Source organism: Ixodes scapularis, unplaced genomic scaffold (assembly GCF_016920785.2).
Source record: "Ixodes scapularis isolate PalLabHiFi unplaced genomic scaffold, ASM1692078v2 PGA_scaffold2__306_contigs__length_199485367, whole genome shotgun sequence".
NCBI classification, from domain to species: Eukaryota; Metazoa; Arthropoda; class Arachnida; order Ixodida; family Ixodidae; genus Ixodes; species Ixodes scapularis.
The window spans coordinates 105980517-106005733 of record NW_024609857.1 but is presented as its reverse complement, the minus strand read 5'-3'; the positions used below and the strand labels follow the sequence as shown (position 1 = coordinate 106005733).

At 44.2% G+C, this 25217-nt stretch overlaps 1 protein-coding gene across 1 annotated transcript in view; it reads right to left on the bottom strand.

Annotated features, from left to right (window-relative positions):
- Positions 1–24915, bottom strand: part of LOC8041186 (nuclear migration protein nudC) — a 55639-nt gene extending 30724 nt beyond the window's left edge. The window contains exons 1-6 of the mRNA XM_029974823.4: positions 24715–24915; positions 24168–24245; positions 22294–22482; positions 20018–20080; positions 8567–8677; positions 2106–2174 (exon numbers count right to left, since the gene is read on the bottom strand). Of these exons, the coding sequence (XP_029830683.1) occupies positions 2106–2174; positions 8567–8677; positions 20018–20080; positions 22294–22482; positions 24168–24245; positions 24715–24792 (588 nt within the window). The 5' untranslated portion in view covers positions 24793–24915. The remainder of the gene's footprint in view (positions 1–2105; positions 2175–8566; positions 8678–20017; positions 20081–22293; positions 22483–24167; positions 24246–24714) is intronic.
- Positions 24916–25217: the final 302 nt, after the last annotated feature.

Sequence of the window (25217 nt, the reverse complement as noted above, 5' to 3'; positions counted from 1 at the left end):
TCGAACGCCGTATGACGCCGCCGACGCCGCTGCTACTGTCGGACAAGGCGCAAGCAAAACTCGCGGACTACTTTGCCCCTAAATAAATGTCATTTTCGGTGAGTTTTCATACCCGTAAAATGTTTCGGAATTTTTTTTTAGCGCATGCTAAACCCAAATTTCGATTTAGCGAAATTTCAATGTAACGAAGTAAATTGCGAATTTTACCGACTTCGTTACATCGAGGTTCAACTGTATCAGAATAATTTTACCCTCAAATAAAAGATTCCTTCGTATAAAATTTGCAGCAAAAAGTGGAACTGAGAAAAATGCTTTCAAACATTGAACTCTTTTACTTTGTTAGTGCCTCACAATGTGTTGAAAATATTTTATATCAACGTAACTATTTGGCGCATGGTTATGAAATTTAGCTTAAGGGTGTATAATTAGTTTCTAAAACCGAAAACCTCAAAATTGAAAAATTAATTTTGTAAAAAAGTTTTGAAACTTAGGCCCATGTCCCCCTTCAACTAGGTCCACGTGAGATGCGATAAAGCCCAACCAGTTAGGCACAGAAGATCAGGAATTTTCCTGGAGACAGATGCATGGTGCAACCCGTAGTTGCACTATCAGGCAACAACAGCATATCTTTTTTGCTAAAATTCTGGCACTTCTATTCTCAACTATTTCCAGCAAAAGCTTTCCGGACCTTTACAAAATGCTTTTCTATATCCAAGGCCCTAGTTCTAGCTTTACCATTAAAAGTGAGTTCAAAGCACATTGCAAACATAGAACAAGAAGCAGGAAGCCACGATTAGTTCATTATATCGTAGATTTCAATATTGCTGGGTTTGTTATAAGTAGGGCTCCGTGTTTTCGGAGTTTATTTTTCGCCGAAGATTCGGAGTTTATCGGAGTGTTTTTCGAAGTTCAATTTTTGCCGAAGATTCTGAGTTTATCGGAGTTTCTATCTTTTTCAATCCCAATTCTCGAAATTCGGAGTCTAATTTTGCTGTGTTTCCTATCAAAAATAAATAAATAAATAATAACCGGATGTAAACGTATGCCAGATAAAAAATAAAACGCGCTTGTATCAATTGAAATATCTGCAGTCAAATTTGGCGTCGGTGTCATTGCCATTGGCACTACTAATTTATCCACGACAAAAGTTACACACAAGTGGCGCTTCGATAAACGCCGATACCTTAAAATCAATAAACTCCCGGAGGTAGTCGCTAGCCAGCTCGTAGTCATCTCATCCTATTACGTCAATCTAGCCCGAGGCCGCGCGACGAGGAGTGGTTAAGGAGGTAATAGAGAGTGTGGACTGCGCCTCTCCCCAAGTTTATACAATCCCTATGGTCCATAGCTTTCATTGTTACTAAAACATACCCTTTCCTTTCTCTAAATCACAAATCGCATGGCCCAAACTGGAAACCAAAAGAGTGGCTTTTGTCGTGACCCAAATGTACAACGAACGACCTGTTGCCCCGAATCAACCTCGAAGAGACAAGCGGCAAGACCCCTTTTGACAACCGTCCCAGATTTGAAAGATAATTATGCTGGAATTTTCCCACGACTATTGGCTCTGTGCTGATCAAACTATAAAAAAAAAAAAGTCTTTTACTTTATTTTTTTTTTTGCCGGGGGGGGAGGGGGGGTGGCATGACACATAAATAATCTGAGTTTATTGGATAAATCCGAATTGGCCAAAATTTTACCCGGCAGGTATTTTTCTGAGTTTTTCGGATTTATCCGAAAACACGGAGTTCTAGTTATAAGTGAGACAAACTATATTGGCAGTGTGTGCAAACCACAGGGAACGCTTCTCCAGCTATTATCATCATCATCGCCTGTGCCGCAGTGCTTAGAAAAGACCAAGCGGATGGCGCAGACTCCTTGACTTGTCAGCTTGCATCATGCATTGTTTGGGTAATGTCAAACCTTGTCGTCAAAGTGAACAGAACTTCCGTCAGTCCTATGATTTCCTTTGCCATGGTTTTCTTGCCGATCTCACCACTTTTACCTCAAACCATACACAGAGAGATAACTAAACACACACACTTCACAGATTTTTGATGCAGCAAACCTCTTCAATGATAAGGCTATTACACAAGAGAGATTACCTTCTTTTCAAAATCGATGACAACATCTCGTGCCTTGATCTTCAAATTCCTTGGAATGGGTACTCTGAGCTGCAGAAAAAACCAGGAATAGCAACTTAACACAGGATATAGATAGAAGCACAACAAACACAAACTATCAAAGTTCAACATGATATCACGCTGAACAAGCACATGGTATTGCAATTTTAAATGGTGGAAATGCAGCAGAAAGATGAAGCTGCAAACATCTATGACATGACGGAATATCAGGTCTTTCATTATCCTAATACTCTCGTTGAATGATGCAACCAGCTGGAACCAACAGTGGCCATACAGTATTTATAGCTAATCTTTTTCATCTGATGTAAGTCAAAAGGTCTGCAGAGGCCTCAAAGCCTTCAGTAATAAACAGACCCACCAAAAGACATCAGCAAGTGAATTGTTTTTTCTGCAAGCTAAAACAGATGCCTCAACTTCTTTTATTTGTAATGTTAGGTGCAGAACACGGCAAGGATACATTGCCACGCATGAACCCCAGGTGGGGTGCTGATGCTTTGGGCCTCTTTGCCCGCCGTTGTTTCTTAATCTTTGCAAAGTACACATTATTTAGTGTAAGGGCATAGCTGTGCTTCCATGTTTAACATTTGTTTATAGTCTTGCTTCACTGTTTTGTTACAACACCTATGCTGGGGTCTTTACACCGTAAGGCAGAAAACAGAAAGAACCTTAGATGAAACTGGCATGTAGCTCAACCATGCACAAGCCTTAAAGGGCAACTCCGCTTCTTTTTCAGTAGTGAAAAACTATACAGTTCTCTTTGTTATCATCTACAAAACCCCCATGGCAAATATTACGACGGAATTCCGCCTAGAAGTTCATTAAAATCGCTGTCAAAGTTTGACAAGCACGAATCCACTGGTTTTGGATGAGACGTGTGGGCCAGACAACACTGCCCGGCTGCATTTCCGCTTCCTCCAAATTCCTTCTACCGGCACGTCCGTGACGTCATCAAGCATGTACAGTTTCTTTTTTTTTTTCAATTTTGTTTTCTTTCCCGGGGAGAGCACGGGTGGCGCCAGCGCCGTGCTCTCCCCGGAGAGGGAAGCTGCTTTTGTAAGAATTTTGAGTGACAGGTTAATCTTCTATAATCTTCTGGGGGGAAAATAGCGACGCCTCTGCTAATCCAGGAGGCACAAAGGAGGATCCTGATAAGAGGGGAGCTCCTTCTTCCCATTGTATATCACGTGGGTGTACATGCTTAGTGATGCAGAATATACAATGTTGTCCGGCTTTGCCACCGTTTCGGTTTCGGTTTGTGATCATGGCTGCAGTAAAATTACACAAAAATATTTTATTTTTCGCGAAACAAAGGATCGGGGATTGTTTTTGAGTGCTTCAAAAAGCAAAATCGGCCACTATCTCAAAATTTTTGAAATTAAGCGGAGTTGCCCTTTAAAGGTTGAAGTGGCATGAAACTGAACCAGCTGGTGGGGGGCAGCATTATAAAATTTTCCCATAAGCAATTACCTTATCAGGATAACATCATTTATCACATATGATGCATTCCTGAGGTCATTTTTATATCCAACGTATATAGAAACAATGTGCATCAAAAACAGAACTCACTATAACAGCCTACTGCTCTGTGACTATAAACCAGAAAGCAATTGTTCTCATGTACTTACAAATAAATTTGTTACATTGCATACATGCGTTTCAATTCACTGGACTCGGCACATAAACGTTGTCATGCCTAAAGTTTCGGCCTTGTCGTATACACAGCCTACCCATTCTTTCATTAAGGGGAGATGCAGGTTGAAAAACAGCAATATTTAGCAAAAAATGTGATTTCGGGATTTATTTTATTATCTTTATCTCTTGATATTTTATGTATAAAAAAATAGGGAACGAATATGGTTGCAAAATTAGTCAAATTCGCATTTGAAGACCTCCAGGGAAACCAGAAAGGAAAAACACAGGGTCTCTTATGTTATCCCTAAGAGGACTTGAGAAAGCCCACGCACCCCACCATGCATTAAAAACAGACACCCCTCTTAATGTGCTGAGTCATCCTTCTCCCAGTGCTAAGTCACCCTTCTCAATGTGCCGAGTCATCATCTTAATTCGCTTAGTCATCAATCGCCTTCCTGAGTGGTCATGTAAACATTTTTGTACCTTTCCTTTGCTCAAGGACTTTGAGGGTGGACTGACAATGGGCCATACAAGGCTTTCGCCTTTATAAATAAGAGCCATGCTTGTGGGCACAGTTCTTTAAATTGGGACGTCACTCGCCATCACAATTACGTTGAAAGGTGAGCCTAGCAATTTCCTACCCATCACAATCTTCCGTAGCTTAACGTAACATCCTGAGAGAGAGCTCACTCAAGAACGAAAGCAAATCAGGTAAAAATAAGGGTGGGTTATCTTTTGATGTACAATCCAAAAATGATAAATCAATGGTAGTTTTGGAATTTTGTGCAGGAAGGGACGATGGAACCAAAGACTACTGCCCATCCCTGTCAGCAATGTTTGCTTATCTCCCGTCACGGCTAAGTACAGTTGAACCTCTTTAAAATGAACACTGATATAGCGTATTATCGGATATACCAAACTAATCAAGAAATTTGGTTGGTCATGCTTTATTTGGATGAGAGTTCTAGTTATATAACGAAACCATAACCGTGAAATCTGACGCGCTACCGGTTATAGTGAAGCAGTTCCTACTTTTTTTGCATCACAAAAAAACTATGAAAGTTATTAAGTAGAAAAAATACAAAAACTAATTTTAAAATGGAAAATTCTGAAAGTTTAGATCGTCTGATATGCAAAAATGGACGTTTTGGGAGGTAGCGCCACCTATGAACCGAGCGGATAACGGCGGGGGCATCGTCGCTGGCCTCTATGCGAGGCATCAAGAAACAGTGCCGACTAAAGCCAACCGCCAACCACGCCACTCATAGCGGAGCTACAAATGGCGATGAAGCGGAAAGCTCTCTGAGACAAAAAGGGAGGTTTTTGAGGGCGGTGGACAGCAGCCGGAAGAAAAAAGACATCACTGTGGATTTCGAGCTTGAACCAAGCACGATATCTACCATTTTGAGTGCAAGGAAGAAGATTGAAGACTGCTAGCAAACAACACCGTCAAGATTGACCGAAAAAGTCTGAGGTCTAGCTTCGACCCGGACGTTGAAGAGCCTCTGTTCTAAACGCCCTGTCACACTGTGGCGACAACCTATCTTCACCTTAGATGTCATGCACGCCATTAGAACATTGTACTGCTTCATAACGCCAATAGCGCTTTTTATAATAGTCAGTCCAAAACAAAAGCAAGCAAAGCAAGCAAGCAAAACAAGCAAGAGTTCTTGAACACAGAAAACACAACACACAGTAACTACAATTTCGTGCATGGCACTTCACGAAATATTATTAGTCATGGTAGGTCTGTATATCTCCAGATATCGCAGTATTTCTTCCTGTACTCAGGCCTTCTTTTTTGACAAGCCATAACGGCGCTCTCAGAAGCTTCTACTTGGTTGATCTCTTCCTCCATAGCTTTCACGGGGGCGATGAAAACGAATGAAAATTAATTTTGCCGACGGTTGAGTGCGGTGTTTCCAGATGGTTGCACAACAAACCGCCAAACAGCTGGAAAAAATAGCCTAAATGTAGCAAAAGCTGCTAAAATTCGATGGTATTTTGAAATAAAATTATAATTGACCTAAAAACTTCCAGATACCGTAAACGACTTAATTTTCGCGAGGACCTAATTTTCTCGAATCGCCTACAATTTGCGAAAAATATGTACCGCAAACAATTTGGGCAATATGTGAACGCAACAAAAGCTACACTTGATTTGCGAAAATTAGAACCCGCAAATAATTTCAAATTTTCAGCTTTGGCCCGATTCACGAAAATTAAATCGTTTACAGTATATACAATGCCCAAAATTTCCCTCAAACAAGCAAGATTTCTCTTATTACCCCATAGACCTGAATGTTACCTTAATTTGGGAAATTTCCCTCAGGTTGGCAGCCCTCCGCAAGAGCCATGTGACAAGTAAGAGGCCAGTCAAGTGACAAATAGCAGCCACTTTTTTGCGGCGCCCACGGGCGCCAACTAAATATTTGTATCGCGCCATAAATATAGCTCTCAAAATTTTTCTTTTTCATTGTAAATTCATTTTATGATTTCGTTTTCCCAACCAGGCTGTTTAAAAAAAAATGTTTTTTTCCATTGCATGTGTCTTTTAAGTGAGTCACGATGCCCCACATGTGTGCAAGAGTTCGTTGTTTTTTGCATGTGCATTGCATCCAGAACATAAAAAAACAAGCTAGTATATCAAAACTAACACCAGATTTATAAAAAGGAGATCAAGCACTATGAACTAAAAATTTAATTCAGCTATCGGAAATATTAAAAAAAAGTTCTCCCCTGGTGTATGTTTCCTACGGGTGGGCCACTCTGCTCGAAGAAAGACAACGAGTTCAGCAAGAAAAGGAATGTGAGCCTCATAAATGCACTTTTTTGCTAGGAACAGAACAAAAAGTGGTTCCTATTCCATGCTCCATTAACATGAAGTGGTTATTCCCAACACTAGCTAGCAAACGTAAAAAAAGACTGTTTCCTGGTTTCATGAGGACTCGTCCAGATCCTTGCACTAAGAGCATTGGCTTCAACCGTGTCCCTTGAAGCTGCACTAGGAATGATGAGCTGCTGGACCAATCTAAGTGGGTCGTTCAGGGCTAAATTGCCCGTGGAAGCAAGAAGGTAGTCTAGGTACTACTCGCATGGGCCTCTTCCGCTATTGCCTTGTCCGCCTCGAAGAGGCACCCGCTGCTACTGTTTTTGCTTCAATTACAAAAGACTTTCGACGAGTTTAGTCAAATGACCCTGGTCCAACCTGTCTTAAAAAATCGTCATTTTATCTGCGTCTTGCCTAGGTCACAAATGCTTCAAACCCTCTGTGTCACCATTTATATTCACTCAGCAGTTAGCCCAGGACTGAGCAGGGATGTGATTTAAGATAAAGTTCCCATTCAGAGGTTCATTGCAAATCTGCTACACATAAACAGGCTAGCCCTCAAAGCAGCCATGCTTTGAGGGCTAGCCTGGCCACCGTGGATGGAAAATGCTTTGTTTTGGTGCCAGTCTGGAAACCGTGTCACGCCTCAGCAATGCTCGACTATCAGACAATCTAACCACACTAGCAGCAAAGATGCTAGCGTTCAGAGGCCGTACTTACAAACGTCTATACACTGCCGCTCTTCAGTACAAGCATAAGAAAATGAAAAATAGAGTCCTCTCCCCCTTAGCTTTAAGAGGCGATGTCTGTGCTTCCCCTTTTCACCCCACAGTTGTGGCTCCAGAGGGCACTCAATTGCTCATGGCATAGCGGACACCATCTACAGTAAAACTTCGTTATAACAAAATGGGATATAACAAACTAATGGATATAACAAAGCAATCATAATTCCCCTTGCTTGCTAATAGTGGGAAGAAATGGACATTGGCTATAACAAACTAATGGTTATAACAAAATAATTACGACCGCTCCTTTAACTTCGTTATAACGAGGTTTTACTGTATAGCAGGGGTCTCAAACGCGCGGCCCGCAACTCACTGGGACGCGGCCCGCAGGCAACCAACCGGCTACGAGTCAAGGTTCCCATGTCTCGAGTGCTAGAAATAGTGTGCGCCATAGTGATCTCATCTCGCCGATTCATTTTCGCTCAAAAAGTAGCTGTGCTCTTTTAACGTATTCACATATTTTATACTTATATGTGTTCATTTGCCCTTTGTTTCGCTTTATTTTTTTGCTTCCCAGCTTTTTTTTGTAATGTACGACTCTGCTACTAGGCTGCAAGCGTGTGCTATTTGTTGATGGGTGCATCTCAACTGCGCAAACTCTCGATCAGCAGGAGCAACTGCCAAAGATAAAGCTACGAGCTCGGGATTATCACCTTAAAAAAAAATCCCCATTAAAATACAAGTATTTGTTCTAAGTGTCGTAATAAAAATCTTCAGGAAAGCAACAGCTGTCAAATTAACTGACTGTTTTGAGAGACATCTTGAGCATGGTTAATTCCTGCGTGAATTGGCCAACGGGAACAACAGTGAACTTGCTCTCTTGTTTTATTAAAAATGCCAGCATGGCGGCGGTGCGGTGTCATTTAAGTTTTTGTTTTCACATCAGGTGAGGGCCCAAAGTAGTCATATAAACAAATCAAATCTAAAGATGTCACTGGCAAAACTGAGAGTTTACAGACAGCATAGAGCACGAGGTCCATTCTTTTTAAAGTCATTTGAGCCCCACCCCCTTCCCCCTGACATTGGCCCTCAAACTTTCCAGTGTGGGCTATTTGGCCCCCCCATTCAAATCAGTTTGAGACCGCTGATCTATAGAATCTTCCCCAGAGCAGTTGCAGAATGCAAAAACAATTCCCCCCCCACACGTTTTGCTAAAGAGCAGCGGGATGACCTACCTCAATCTCGGAGAGAGTCTGGGTCCACCTGTAGTTCTCCAGGTCACAACCATTTCCCGCATTTGGCTTTAGTTTTCCCTTGTTCTTTTCGTCTTCGTCATCCGAGTCCTCCTGTCATAAGACACAAAACAAGCCAAGTTAGTAATCGTGGAACGAAGAACTCATTCCTGCAGCAGATCAGCAACGTTTGTAAAAACGCTTTTAACAAATAACAATAAAAGGAAAGTAATATGAATGCAGAGAAAGGGAAGGGGCGAAAGCGAAATTCATGTATGTGGTTGCATAGAGATGCCGGGAAAATAAACATCCGCAGGAGTTGCATCTGACGAAACGATGGAGGCTGCAATAAGCTGTTATATTAGACAATTTGGTAAACATTTTTTATAAAAAAACAATGCTAAGAAATGGGACTAAAAAAAGTGTGCCTCACTCCAATGAATTGTTGTGCCGTTTCTTTTTTTTTTTTTTTTTTTTGATGTCTGCAGTTCAATATCTCTGCATACTATACACCTTTGCAAGAAACACTTGGCCCCCAGGGATGAGAGAACCTTTTTTGAGCCATCTCATTGGGTTTGGAGCTAGTTTCTCATTGGCTCCCTTCTAACCTAACCGAGTGGACTTGATTTCGATAGGCGCAGCCAGTGCAATATTACTTGCGACAGGAGCAGCCTGTCGGTGGCTAAATTCTCGGTTTTTCCGACTGTTCTTTTGCTTTTCATAGTGTATGTATTTTCCTTAGGACATTGAGAAAGCATTGTACTACATTTGAAACAAAAAGCAAACATACCGTGAACTGTAGTTGTTGGGTATGCTCACGACAGAATGAATGCGACTGGAAAGTTTGTTTTATTATACAGCAAGTTTTGACGGCGCCGCCCGCTCAGCCATGTCAATCGACAAAGCGCTTAGCTGTTGAAAATAATTTACAACAGAAGATAGCCAAAAGGTATGCATACAGTGCAATCCAACTATAACAATAACGAGGAAACCTAAAAATGCAATTGTTATAACCGATTAACATTGTATCTGGAATCAGGGTGTCTAGCAAATTATTATTTTGAAATTCCCTGACTTTTCCCGGTCTTCCCTGACAATTTCAGGTGAAATTCCCTGACCACTGTAGATGAGGTTAAATATAAAAGATCATTAACAAGGCATTGAGCATTGAGCACTCAAGCATCATTTTGCATGGGCTTAATCCAACTTGCATATTCCGAAATATTCGGGTTTGTCCAGTCCGGATTAAACGAGCACTTTTTTGCCGCCGACATTGTCAGTGAAGAGGCAACTTCCGGAAACACGATGGAAACACGACACTCACCCACACACGCCAAGAACTGAATGGCAACATGGCCACACGGCCGCCAGGTACACACTTTCGAATACTTTCGGCTTAAGGCTTGGACTGGATTGAGGTCTGCGGCTTTCCCCATTTGATACTAGATCTACTAGCTCTAACTAGTGTCACGCTCCCAATCCAATCGAAGGCTTGGACTGGATTTGTCGGCTGTTCTCTTTGCGTCGGGTAGCACTCTACATCGGGTGAGCAGAGCCCGCGCTCCGCTCTAAGCAGAATTTATTGCCTATTATTCTGCCCCCAAGTCCTCAAGTCTCTGCTCAGGGCACTCAATGGCGTTTCCAGCTCGTTTTCCCTGACTGGGCTCGCTTTTTGACAATATCCCTGACAATTCCCTGATTTTTCTAGGTAAATAAAATTTCCCTGACAATTCCCGGTCGCTAGACACACCGGGAATGGATAACCCACGCAAAAAACGCATGGTCCTCTATAAACTGACCTTATATGTCCTTATATGACCTTATATTTGAGACGTCGTCCTGTCTATTTTCTGTCCCTTCTACGATTTGATGCTTCTTCTCTACCCCAGTCTCAGGTTATTTCAACATGGCTTATATGTGGTACATCATTATATGTGGATTGCACTGTATTTCACTGGCACAAATAATGTGTTCACCGATGTGCACGACAGGACTCTGACATAAAGTTTAGCAAGTGTTAACATTAGAACAATACGTTGTATGTACCACACGGTGCAGTGTTATCTGAAAATAATTTATTAGAGGAAGATCTCAAACAACGCAGCACTACAGTGTCAACGACATGCCCCTCTTGTATCCTGTCCGATCTCGACAATCGGACAGGAAACAAGAGGGGCATGCTTTGGGGAGAACTTCCTTTTTCACAATACCAGCACCAAGGCAAAGGAACAGGCATGACTGATCAGTTCCTGGCTCCAACCCGAACAACTATTTTTGGCAATGACTGAGAAGGACTCTATGTGGATGATTCCTGAGAATGTGGAGAATAGTTGTCATTGTTAGCAAAATCGTGTCAAGGGCCATTCAATGTTCTTCCCCTCCTTCGTTTCTTGTGAATGATGAGCAGAAATGCTCGAATAGCCCCATGCACTTACCAGCCCCATTTCTCACAGTGGAAGATAACACAAAAAATGTATGCAGCAAGCGTAAGAAAAATAAAGTGGACACTTTCAAGAGAGGCCGGAAAACTGAGAATGCAAAACCACAAAACATAGGTGTAGAACTGCACTAAGCACATCGCAACAGTCTAGGAAAGTAGCAGAAAATTTCTGGCTGACAAGGGGCACGAGAGTCGCACCAGCTGCATCATCATCAGCAACAGGCGGCGGCCTAGGAGCATTTCTTGGAGAGGTGTATACACCTTTTCCCACAAGGGCCCAGCCTTCTGGAACGCCGTCACTTCTGGTACATATGCGTTAAAACATTGTTTTGATCTCTCCACGTTGCTAGGTGCTCACGAAAAGTGTCCGATTGTCACACATTCTTGTTTTGCCTCACCTATAATTTTGTCACATAATTCAAATAGAATTTTTCCTTTTTTTTGGCTGGCATCTTAGGTACGAAACCCACGTGACTGACAACGAAAAGAAACGAAAAACGTCTATAACTATAGCATAATTAGTAGCCTGCAATGCCTAGCATCTCCAGATTTTTCCAATGTTTTGAAGGCTGTTCTAAGATACTAGTGAAGTGAAATATGCTCACTCACATATGACACCCATGTAGGTGAAAAATTTGTGGTTCAACACTAGCAAGACTACAAGTTAATGCACATACGAGTGGACATAGCTTAGAATTTTAAGAGGTAGAACGCATAAAAATTATATTAAGCAATTTTTTTTTTTTTTTGGCAATGACAATTAATGGTTTTGTGGACATATTCTTAGAAGTTTTCCATGTGTCGTTGTCCAAGTACATGGTTAAAATAAAACCATTAGTATTTTGAGAGTTTTGCCAAGTCAATGGTATTCTGGAAATTAAAGGAAAACGTAAACATCCTCATTTTACCAAGAACCACCAGCCAGTTCAAAGACCGATTGAATTAGGACCATTACTCTTGTTTCGTCAAAATATAAATAACGCAGCAGACCCCTGCACTGTCTTCTCAACTCTCACTACACAGAAATCTGGCTCATTTTATTTTCAACTACATGGTAAACAGAACTCCATCAACCACATAGCCGCGCGAGTTCATAGAGAATTACGATGCACAAGTTAAAGAGGCCGACTTGTATAGTTCCTAAATCAACGAAAGCTTAAAATTATTCCCTCAGTAAACTGCCACATTTTATTGTCGTAATCTTGCAAATAATTCAAGTGCACAGCAGCAAACCTCCATTGCAAAATTCCAGATGTAAGACATGCATTTTTTCAGAAACAAGGTGTCTAAAGGTTCTCCATTGTATTCCATTTCAGACATGCAGCTTACATACTAAAATAGCAATAAAAATATGAGTGCCGAGTACAGACTGGCACGGAACACATATTGGGGACCGACATCGCAGGGCAGAGGCCATCAGCGACGCACAAGATTCTTGGTTCAAAATCGACACCTTGCATTGTAGAGGCTGCAGAGCCTTAACACCATGGAGGTGGTTAGCCCATAATGACAAAGACGTCCTTAAGGAGCTGTGCAACAATTTCAGAGCTTTGCTTAAATAATTGTTGAAGTTGATGCCTGACACTTCTGAAGTGAACTACAGAATACAGATTTTGTCTGGATACCCTAGTTTTTATTTAAAAAAATGAAAAAGATCCAAGCGCACTGTGCGGGTTCAGCGTGCAGACATTGCCTTTGCTATAGCTCACTTCTCTTCACAAACTTTCTTTCGCGGCAGATTTTTCACGTACCGGGGTCCCTCTCGAAAGAAAGCCTACCGAGAGAAACCAAGGTAATCAATACTTCGACACAGCTTTGAGCTAGAGGGATTTTTGTAGCAGCGTATTAAACAAGAACAGGAATGTTGATGCACATGCGGCGGTCCTTACATATCAGTTTAGGAAGCACCATATCTGCAGCGACGTGGGGACTGCAACACCCGATGTCGCACGACCACGGTGACTGACAGGCAGTGACCAAATAGAGTTTGCCCACAGCCGTTCCTTTCAGGAGCGAGTGCTTCAGCTTACAAAGTAACTCCCGCCACGCAAAAACGAGGTTTCGTTTCACAGCATGACGGCATGGCTGGCACCCAGCACAATAGCGTCGGAGCGTCTGCACACGCCCGTGTTTATCGTTGAAAACTTTTTAAAAGGATGCGAGACAACGAGAGTGCGAGACAAGAGACGGCGGGAAAAACCATGCAAGACCAGATGAACAATGCAGAGTACTTTTTGTCGGGCGGCCGCTTGCGCCACCTAGCTAACGTGTACAGTACTCAGTTTAGTCTCGTTTAGTTTCAAAAGGTGACCAAAATTGATCCTTTGGCGCAGGCTTGGCGCAGATTACCCCTATTATGGCAAAATATAGCAGGATGTAGCAGGGTTAGCCCCTTGGCACAGTTTGGCACAATTGGCACAGCAATCACATCACTGCTACACACATCACAGCCCAGGCACCGCTACTAAGGAAACCCAGAGCGAAGAACAACCGGCGACGGCAAAGTGGCAACTGAGCACGCCCGCATTCAATTGTACCACAGCACGTCCTCCTCCCTGGCTCCGCACCAGCTATGCGCGTTACATTGACGAAAACAAAAGGGCTCGTTTTGACGAAAACTCGGCAGTGTCTGTCAGTTTGTCAGCACCAGAGAGCGAGAGAGGTGTGTGCTGACGTCAGCGCTTCGGACCAATGGAAGCGTCACATGTGTCATCCTCTCCTCGGCGCTGACAAACGAAAGACACCACCTGGTTTTCGTCAAAATGAGTGTTCTAATGCTAGCGCATTAAAACGCAACTCTCATGCAGCAATTTATTTTATGTGAACTTTCATGGCCATGGGGTACTACAATATTTATTCATATATAGGTGGAATTTTTTTCTTTCTTAAATGTTACTTAAAATTAGGGGTCGATCTATATTCACAACCAAAGGAAGCCCAGCTAAAGAGCGAGCAAAAACGCACCGAGCCTTTAAAAAGTGGAGAAGCTCGAAGCACAAGCCGGTGTGAAACCATGAAGCTTGATGCGTGCATGGTGCACGCTCATGAACTTTGAACTTCACGCAAAGTGAGACTAATGAAACCAAAGGAAGCCAAGCCACAAAGCATGGCAGAAGCATGCACACACACAGGAAAAGAAACAAAGATGACGGTTAAGAGTCTCTGCCTAGTCTAGTTCTAAGATCATGCTTGCCCAGACAAGAAAGCTAAAGAAAAGCAGTGCAACGGTGAAAAGGTGAAAGCTGCCGGCCATGTCAGACCGCTGTTTTTGGAGGCAACAGCCAGCAAGGCAAATGCAACAAACGGAAAATCAACACAAAGATTGGTCCCACTGAACACCCCATCGGCATTATTGGGACTGGCATCAATGAAGTACCACTTTGATTAATAGTTGGATTAGTTGGTCAACCTCCATCCAATACACTAAAAAATTTAAAAAATACACTTAAAAGAGAGTTTTGCAGAATATTTTTGTTGCAAGACTTTGAGGTTCGGAACAGTTACGAAACCTCTAGAGGTCGGTCGACTCCAAAATAGAACCATGTTTCACAATCACTCAAGTGAGTTTCACAACATAAATACTGCGCTAGATATATATGTTATTTCCGGAGAAGTTTTATTGTGACATACGAGTCCTGCTGAGGCACTTAAAAAAAATATTTGGAAACAGTACAGTGTCCCTCTAAGTGCTGGTTGTTTCAGTAAATAAGTAAAAGAGAGACATGAGAAAACTGTAGTCAAAAATAAATACCCTAGTTATAGTACTAACAATGGGCGCGTTAAAGGAGCTGTGCAACAATTTCAGGGCTTTGCTTAAATAATTGTGGAAGTTGATGCCTGACACTTCTGTAGTGTACTACAGAAAACAGATTTTGCCTGGATACCCTAGTTTTTATTTTAAAAAATTAAAAAGATCCAGGTTTTTGTCGCCTCTCAACTCGTACATCGTCTTCCGGGTCCCGTGCGCAGTGACGTCACTTGAGAAGGCGCGGGGTTCCGGAAAAGTTCTCTCTTTAGAGCCATCAGCGAGCAGCGAGAACTCATCCGCTCGCGACCGCGTGAGCACGTGCCAGCGGGCACCCCGCGAAATATACGGTGAAAGGAGGAAAGTCTCATCCGGGTCCGGCCATACCCGTCCTTGCCCGTCCGGCGCTGTCCCCCTCCCCCTCCGGCTTCTGGCGGCTATTCGCGGTTTTGTGGTTAGGATAGATGGCGCCACTAAAACTCCGTATAATATAAGTTTTGTCGATGATACCAGGGTTTTGACGCATTTATATATATGTTGGAACGACGAGATTTATAGAAAAGTTACCTTTTATCGAGCAGGTATTCACACAACTTGCTATCTTTTTTAAAACTACCCAAGCGACGTCACGCCGCTTGTTTCTCATGGCCGCCGCTCGTGGCTACAGGTCGGGAAATATTCTAAGTTTTGCCTCGCTATTACGCGGCGGAATCGCAACATTTCGATGAAAGGAGGTGTGTTTTCTGCCATTTGTGACACAGTGAACAATATCAAAAGCAGAAAATGCCAATTCTTTCAACGTTAAAATCGTTGCACAGCTCCTTTAAGTTAGTGACCTCCAGACTCCGGACATCTGCACTCGAGCGCGCGGGTTCGGAGCGTAGCTTAACGGCACACTTTGGTACCGAAGCGCCAACTGACGCCTATTTTTTTTAATGTTTCCCGTTCCGGCTTTTTGCCGCGCTCTTAATTAAATATGGTTCTCGTCTCGTCGAAACGTCCAAAAAGTGTTTGTTCGACGATGACTTCGATAAAATAATTGCACGGCGCCAACAACAAGAGCTTGTATTTTTGCTGCACGCTGTTGGTGCGGCGATTAAAGGTACGCCGAACGCCTTCTGAATTCCCAAAAGCCTTAAAGAATGACGGCTGAATGGCCGAATTTATTGGCTCGCCTGATCCTGAAATTGCCGTAAGGTACATGAAGAACTTCGACAAGCATTTGAAGAATGTATGCATACCTTTCTACACCAGCACCATGCTTTTTTAGTTTTTTATTTTCCACGATGACGGAACAATTGCACGAGCTGCCAAGCGATCGCCGTCGAAGTATCCACGCATCCAAGCAGGCGCGACTTGCGCGTCCCAGGAAGTCCCTAAAGGCTTCGGCGCAAGCACAAACGACGTCAAGAGCTCCGAGCACTGCATGGTAGCGCAGAACAAGCAGCTCCTACCCACGACCGGCCTACCTGGGTGCCGTTCCCGGCTAGGCCGGAGCCTTTCGGCCGCGGGGTTCGGTTGGTGCGGTCGCGGTCAGCGAGGTTTGGCGAGGCGAGCGCATCCTCGGAGCGTTCGGAAACGAACTCGCTCGTCAGGGATTGCGCACACCCGACGCCTCTGGTCCAGAGTGGCCCGGCGGCCTGGCCGGGAGCCCAAAACGCTTGGGTTTTGATGTTTCTTCCGTCTCGTGCGAGACCACCGACCACCGTGTGAAACCACCGCGAGTAACCGCGAGAATGGCCGCGAGAGCGGAAACGCCGTCATCTCACCGGAAAGCGACCTGTTCGAGCTCTCGCGCACCATCCCCGACGACGGAGCTTGCTCCGCCACCGTGTACCGGAAGTGAGACGATGTCGTTTAGTTTAGCTCGAGTGCACTCTGACCGCTGGAGCGCGTTCGAGCACGTTAACTTAACGCGCCCATTGAGTTTTTTCTCTCAACATAAACGTTCATGCTTGGAGTAAGCAAAGCTTCTTCAACTGCAGCACTGCCATAAAAAAAAATTGGAAAGGAAAAAAGAGTTTGGGGGTCTCAAGGAAAGTGCTCAGAAATTAAGAAGTTCAACCTCTAGATCTTTCTTCGTAGATCTGGAAGTTTTCAGATTTCTCTTTGGGATATCAAATAGTGGCAGCCACAAGAAAGTTACAAAGTACACATAGTTTATTGAGTCTAAACAGTTCAGAGCAAAAGTTTACAGCAACGACGGCCACTAGGCATATTCATATCTGTTCTAAAATTGGGTTTTTACGCAAGAAAAGATGCCTAAATAAAAACCACACCAAGTTTACAAACATACGCTAAGCTCTGCCATAAAAGCAACCGGCGGACACTTAGAGTGACTTCCGGTTAGCAATTCGAGCGCCATCTCTTATTTGTTGGTATTCTATTAGGTCTTTCCGATTTACGCCGGAAAGTTTATTTAATAGAATGAGATACATATTATTGTTGCTGCTTACAGATTTCAAAAATTATCCTGGTAAGATGAAAGAAATCTTTTGGTGAGCTAAAGTTTCGCCCTCATACTTTGCTCTCATTGGCTGGTTGTTTTTTGTATTTTGACCGTTGAGAACAGTTGCGCGTCAGCTGCTGCGCTCACGGATGCGTCGGCTGCTCGACGGCGCCTGTGCCAGCGGTGCGGTGGTGGTTTTCGCTTGCAGCAGCGGGCAGTGGCGTTGACCTATTGGTTATCGGTCTATTTCTTCTACCACTGCACGGAGCAAACGAAACCTTGTCTATTGCTCGACTCAGTGGTGCTCCAATTCCAGTGGCAACAGCTCTGCTAAGTTCTTTGGGTTCCCGATCAAGTGACGAAAGGTAAAGACGGGCTGCTATACTTTTGGTTCTACAGTTTCGGATTGCCGAAAACTTGCTGGTGCATGTTTCTTTATGGTAGAGTTATTGTAGAAACTCACAAGGGACAGCGCATGTATTTTAAAATGAGCAGTGTGGGCGGTATCGGTGTTAGACCACCGCAGCTCGGTAGCTCATGCGTGGAGCAGCTCGCTGCAGAAGGAACCTGCGAGAGACCGTGGCGATCGAATCACTGTCGCTAACTACCGCAAAATTAAATGTGTGATTGCAGGTCTGTGAATATTTGAATAGTAGTTTTGTGTAGACTTTGTTACTTTGTTGTGCCGTGCAGTGAACATTTTTTTTTTTTTTTCTTTGTATAAAGAGCGTGCCTAATAAAAAGAGAACTTGCAAAAGAAGTTTGGACTTGTGCTCAGACAGGCGATGTGCGCCCATCTTAAGCCACTAAACAGCAGCGGCTGGGCGTACTTTGCATTCATTGATTGACGATTTTATGAGAACTGGCTGTCACTGAACATGCACTGTTGCCAAGCTGATCTCAATCGAACGACGCAAAGTCAAGTGCAATCGTTTCGGAAGCGTCGGACATTCGCAAAAAAAGGTAAACACACTTTTTTTTTTCTCAAAAAGATTACATTGTATTGTAGAAGAACGAGACGGCGGCAATCGGAGCAGTTCCCTCTTCTCTCAACATCAGCGACAATAGGAAGCAAATTCGTTCGGAGTTCGGAGGCTGCTCCGAACTCCGAACAAACTCGCATCCTTTTGTTGCCAAGGGTGAGAGAGAGGGAGAAGAGGGACCACACTTCTCACACCCTCTCTCATAACCAAGCGGTTGCCATGACGACGGCACATATTGTTTTGTCTGTTTCTTATTGCTTTTGGAGAAACCCAATGCCCGTTAGGGGAGATTTCGCGCTGCTGTCTGCAATTGGAGTCCCAATGGGAGGTATAGACGCTTTCAGCGAGTCAGTTACTCGAGTTGCCACCAGTCGGCGCGCCCTTCGCGCGCTTTCCGGGCCGCCATAGCCGACCTTCAGTTCCCCGCCGTTGCTACGCGTTGTGTGCTGCACAGGCCACTATCGGAGCTTCGTTTTCGTGTTCTTTTACGTTCCGCGTTGATATCTTGTATTTCCCTTAGGTCTTTTCGATATTTAGGATTTTCATTTAATCATTTGAAATTTATATTTCGATATAGCTCTTGTATTTTCTTATTTATGGAATCGGACAGCGAATGGGTCGACGACACAAGATTATGAGGCTTCAATGTCCATGTAAGTTCATCCCATTCTTACGTTTTTGTCGCTAATAAAGCCAGTCAACACTATTGCGGCATATGTAAATTGCAACTGACGCAGTAAGGCTATCACAGCTCGTGCTTCTCGCTGCATATGCGCGCTCGTTTCCGTAAAGCCGACCCGCGTGTAAGCTATTTAGCATGCGACGAGACGAGCGACGGAGATTTCTCACTGTCGCCCGTCGCATCGTTCGGTTTTTTTTATTCTGGAAAATGTCGCTCACCGTCTTGGTCGCTTGCTTCGTCGCTTCCATGCGGTTTGCCTCGTCACGCGACTGACTGAGCGACAGCAAAGCGGGTCGCCGTCGCTTATCTGGTCGCTCGCCAAATCGCTTACATGCGGTTTATACTCAATTAATTTCCATGCACACAGAATTGAACCATTGGCGCCTCGATATTAAGTATAAACCGCATGCAAGCGAATCGGCCAGCAACGAGACAAGCGACGGTGACCAGCTTCGCTGTCGCTCGGGCAGTCGCACGACGAGGCAAACCGCATGGAAGCGACGGGAGCAAGCGACCAAGGCGGTGAGCGACGTTTTCTAGAAATCCCAAAAAAACCGAGTGATGCAAAAGGCGACAGTGAGAAATCTTCGTCGCTGACTCTCGTCATTGTCGCCGTCGCTCGTCTCGCCGCGCGCTAAGTCGCTTACATGCGGGTCGGCTTTACGGAAACGAGCACGCACACGCAGCGAGAAGCACGACTGGATAGCCTTACTGCGTCAGTTGAAATTTGCATATGTCGCAATGTCGTTGACTGCCCTTTATTAGCGAGAAAAACGTTAGAATGGGAGGAACTTACATGGTCTCTGAAACCATAATCTTGTATCGTCGATCCATTCGCTGTCCGATTCCATTTCATAAATAATAAAATACAAGAGCTTTGTTCAAATATAGATATCAAATGATTAAATGAAAGCCCGAAATATCGAAAAGACCTAAAAAAACCACACGATTTCAACGCGGAACGTAAAAGAACGCGAAAACAAAGCTCCGGTAGTGGCCGGTGCAGCACACAACGCGGAGGAACGGCGAGAAACTGAAGGGCGGCTATGGCGGCGGGGTCACGTGACGTCAAGATGGCGGCGCCCATGAAATGTTGCCTGAAAGGGTCTATAGGAAGAGTCCGCCGGTTGATAAAAGATCCAAAGTAGAACATACCTTGCTTTTCTCTGAGCTTTCCTCTTTTTCTTGTGAGGTAGATTTATTTGCCTTCTCCTTTTCCTGAAAAGAAAACCAGCACAATATTTTGTCATGCATGGGTTCTCAAGCTGAATTCCTCAGGAACAGAAAGTTTTCCAAAGTGTCGTGCCTTCAAGGGTTTTTGAATTGCCAAAATTCTCTTGGAATCCCTAAATTCTCTAATCCTTCTCAACCCCTTAATAATGTGTATTTTTGGGTCAATTGACATTTAGGCCTAGTTTAGTCTTTCTTCGATAACTGACCATGAGCCAAACGGTCCCACATTTTTCCTTTGAGTGTTTTATTATTCACTGAAATTTGCATGCCTCTCCACTATTTTACCTTAAGGTGTCAACAAAGAACATGGTTTCTATGGCTGTCACTCAAGATACCTACCATTTTATAACCCACACCGCAAATTACTACACTAAAAAAAAAAAAAAATCCTTGCACATTTTTTGCATTAGTTACTCAAAGCGATGTCCAGATTTTGCTAGAAACCATACCTTTACTTTTGAACACTATTCACTCATCGCGGGAGCCACTTAAGTTCTCATCAGAAGCACCCCCACTGTCAAAGATAGTCATCAATCATGCCATCAAAGCGATCGTCGACGCTGTACTTTTTAAAACTATTCCGCATTATCTCGCCCGTAAAGGTCGCGGTCACCCTAAACCTCTTGTCAATAAGGCGTGATCACAGGCTCTTCTCGCCTCGATGAACTCTGCAATCACTTCGTCATGCTCGGAGTATGCAGAAGTCTTCGGACCGCGGAATGATCTACGGCAGCAGTTTGCAGGCTCTCCCTTCCTCCATTCTAGCACGCACGACTCCTTAACGTCATAGTTTCGGCCTGCCTTTCAGTTTCCGATGGCCGCCACCAAGGGCAGCTTGTGGCAAACAAACACAGGCAGGCAAGGTGGCGAGGTCGGCATGATCCGAGTGGATCTGCTAAGGTCAGCATGGATCGGCAGCTGACGGCTAGGCTCAGCCCAGAAACAATGTAAAAATGGTTGCCCAAAAAAAGGAGGAGAAGAAACACCCTCAAATCTATCCCTAGGGTTTTGCATGCACTCCCATGAAACCGAACTGCCCAGCCGAAATTCACAAGTAACCCGCAACACTACTTTGCTCATGAATTAATCCAAATTTTGAGGCAGTAATACAAGAGAAAATGTGGTATAGCCACTGGAAGGAGGAATCTTTTTCGTAAGCACGGCCCCTAGCACGCGCTTGTTGCTTTCCACTGTACTTTGCCTGCGCATGCGCACTCGAAGCTCATGAGACGCCTTAGCATATTAAAGCTCAAAAGCTTGGTGGTTGGACAATAGTGATTAGGCATGCTGTTGGTATTTTGCCGCACTGTGGGGTTGAAAATTGGTTCAGCCCATCTTTACTGTCGTCTGCTCATCTCTTCCTCCGTGGGGCCACAAATTGGTTCGACCATCCTTGCCGTCGTCTGCTCATCTCTTCCTCCGTGCGAATGCTCTTGAGGGACAGATAACATGTGGACTTGTCGCCATCTGATGAATCCGTCCGCGAATCAGTTTGTCGTGTCGACCTACCCTTAACGGCTGGAAATTGTAAAATACAATCTAGGATAGGATTCTAATGTGCTTAGTGTCCCAGTGCAGATCACGCTTAAGGGTGCAATGTTATCCCCTTCCCATCAAGAGCTCGGAGTTCCTTTGGACTGCTCAGGCCAATTGCAGGAAGATAGGCCAGCCAAGTGCGTGCAGTGCATCGCAGCTCGGAGCTCATGAGACAAGAGCTCGCGTTGCAGACCCCGGTGATTGTTTGTGGGTTCACTCCCCACCCCTACCTTTTCCGATCTAGATGAGCATCGTGCCGACGTATCATTGCATAATTACTACAGCATGATGCACACTGAAAGCTCCCAGGTTAGTGGCAATACTGCACAGGCTCAATTTCTCAATGACACTGCAAACCAACGTCACCATAACGAAAAGGCCAACCGACCTCTTGCAGTCTCAACATCCTAAATTTCAGTTCCTCTTTTTGACGCTGTCTGTACACTACACGAAAGTAGATGTGCAGGCTTTAAAAAAAAGAGGTTGACTTACTTTGAATAAGTAAGGTATGTTGGACATTACCTGGTGGATCAAACACGTACACACAAAAAAGGTTTACGTTTCTCGAGTGCTGAATGCAATAGCAGAGTACAACTTGTCAAGTGCACGAGCCACACCGTTCATTCAGAAACTGTGCTTAAGAAAGAAGTGGCCAGCATTACCCTGTCCAACTCCCTCTGCAGAGCCGCTGCCTCTTCCTCGGTAAGCTCCTGCACGGTGCACTCCTCCTTCTCCTTGCTCTCCGCTTTCTTGGCCTTGCGCCGCTCCTCGGCCTCCTTCGACTTCTGTTCCTTGGCGGCTTTCTCTGACAGGGCCAGTCCCTCGTGCTTGGAGAACTTCTCCAGAATCAGCTGCAACAACGGTAGGGACAGCGGGCTCATTAGCGGCAAGTAACGCAACCACACGAGGACGAAAGCAAAATTTCCCATGCCAGACTAACATTTTGGAACAGGAGAACATTACCTCGTAGCTCGTATTTAGCTCGGAGCAACTATTTTGCATGATATATATGGCCCTTTTCATAATTTGTCTTCAAATAAAACTTTATGGCAGCTAGTTGGCAATTAAAGTACACTCTGCCCTGCATGCCAAGAGAAAAATTTGAATTCATTGGTGTTTCACCATCCTAATCAACACTCCCAAGCCAAGAAGTGCAATCTAGGCTTTCTTTTTCTGGACAATTCAATGCCTGCCTCAATCACATGGTAAGCAGTCAAACATATTTTTGTTGATCTAGAACGATAAATAAAATTGAATTACCATCTGGGAAGTTCCGTTGAGGAACACATACAATGTTTTAATGGCAAGTTTCGTCACAACTGGCCATCACCTTCTCTAGTAGATGACAGGCGTCAGATGTAGTGCATGGCAGCCAGATTCATAACAGCAGTGGAGACTTTTAGCACACTGTGCAATATTTAGCGTAGGTGGCAGCACATCTTTAGGCATTCCCTCTCATACTGTTAATGGTACTACTATACCCAAGAGGCCAACCATTCCGGTTGGCCTCTTGTCGTTGGCTCTAAACCAACGACATTTCATAACACAGAAGATGGTGAGTTAAACTATCATTTATAAAATGACAGTTCTCTGGTGTCTAACCATTTCCGTCCTATTGTGCAGAAACAATTCAACAAGCGAAAATAGCACTACTGTGGTGTTCGTCAGCACACCATGAGCAGACGAAATAAAGCTCTGGAACAGTGTGGACATCGACTCGAATCTACCATTGGCGACGAGGTCGGAAATAACCTTCATGGCTCTGCTGCAGTTGTTTCACAATGATCGCTCTGTCTCCCCAATTCAAGCTTGGGAAGGAAATTAAGCAAGGAAATTGTGTGGAACAGTATCTCTAGATGAAAAGATGCATATTTACACTTGGGCATGAAAGCCGCCACAAGGTCCACACTAGGCATGTAGCCAGGGGGGAGGCCCATGGGGCCCGGCCCCCCCCCCCCCCCCCCCCCCCAAAAAAAATCTTCCATTTTACTGGGGCCTCCTCTCCCCCCTCCCCCTCATACAGCATTTTGTCATGGGCGGGCCCCCCCCCCCCCCCCCGAAACAAAATCCTGGCTACGTGCCTGGTCCACACTACCAAGAGTAAGCTTGGGCCAACGTTGCTTTGCCGACATGTGACTAAAACAAATCTTGAACATCATCGCGAGAAAAAATTAAACAGTACTCAAGAGATTCATGATCACATTGTGCAATGTCGGCCCCTCTTCAAATCCCCTGCTATCCCTACACATGCATACATTTTGCCGAAATGTACACCAGATCACACTTAAAAAAACTGCCACATGCGTGCAACTACATCTTACATGCCATCCTCTATCAACAACACTTGAAACGTTTATCTCGTCCATAGCAGAGACTAATCTTCAGCTGGGTACTGTGATTTTGGCTGCTTGTTTATCCTGCTATTTCTCTGATCTAATATCTCGGTGGTGCTCTATTTATTCATGATCTGTACCAGTCCTGTTCTGTGGAATGCAATGCCACACCATCGATTATGTCAACACCAACCTGTACGTACCTTTTTAGCGGAGCCGGGTCCACCCCCCGTGTAGAAATCTGTTTTTCTTGCGAGGAAACTGAAGAAGGTGTCCAGTAACTGCAATATCGCGCAGAAAGAATGGTAAACTTCCACCAGCTCACCTGCGCCGTCACTGTATTTGAATTGTGGATAATTACACTCACGCTCTTCGTAAAAACAATTGTCTGTTAGGCGTTTCAAAAAGATCTAGGCGATTTTACGCGGCTTCAAAGCCCCAGAGCCGCACGTTACACGCGATAAATCAACGATTAGAGTTTCAGTTGCTTACTTTAGCGAGAGAACATTCTCGATGCTTCGTGTAGTGATAAGGTTAGCGTTTTGTAAACCGGGAGACCGGGCCAGTTTTGTGGATATGCAGAAGAAACCTGCCCTTATCCTCAATAATTGTAGACGAGCCGTGAAAATCTGCTCCCAAAAGGGCAACGTTTGCGTTAGGAAATCGGTGCGACGGTGCGATCGCTTGGCTAGGCTTAGGAGGTTCGTGTCTCGCGAGGCTGCAAGGAAAATGAAGATTGTGACTACTTACTTGCTGAACTCCGCCTTCGTGCTGTTGAGCTAAGGCAAGTAGCATTCCGTCGAACTTGTCGACGTCAGACTCTGGCATGATATTAATTTTCTGTTTCGACAACAAACAGAAGGAAAACCAACGTGCTCCCGGTGCTGCGCGTAGGCGACGCCGGCGTTGCCAAGCGATGCGCGTGTTTCTGCAGGATCACCAGGTTTTACTGGGCTTGAAGGCATGCATCCTGCGCATCGCTTTCTGGAACTTATACAAATATGTTTCTATATTTTTCATATATATTTTGGTAATAATATGTATTTTATTTGTCAATATGAACAATAAAAATTGCGAAGTTTAAATTTCGGGTTTTGTTGAGCACTATGGTTCTTTCGTGTTGCAGCGGGCTTTTTGAAAAATCATTTTGCAAACGAGTCGGCAAACTCGGGCGAAAATTAGTTAGGGGTCGACGTCTCGAAATAAAAGCAAATTTTCAGAATCGTTTCTAACCCATAATGTGTCTTATAAGT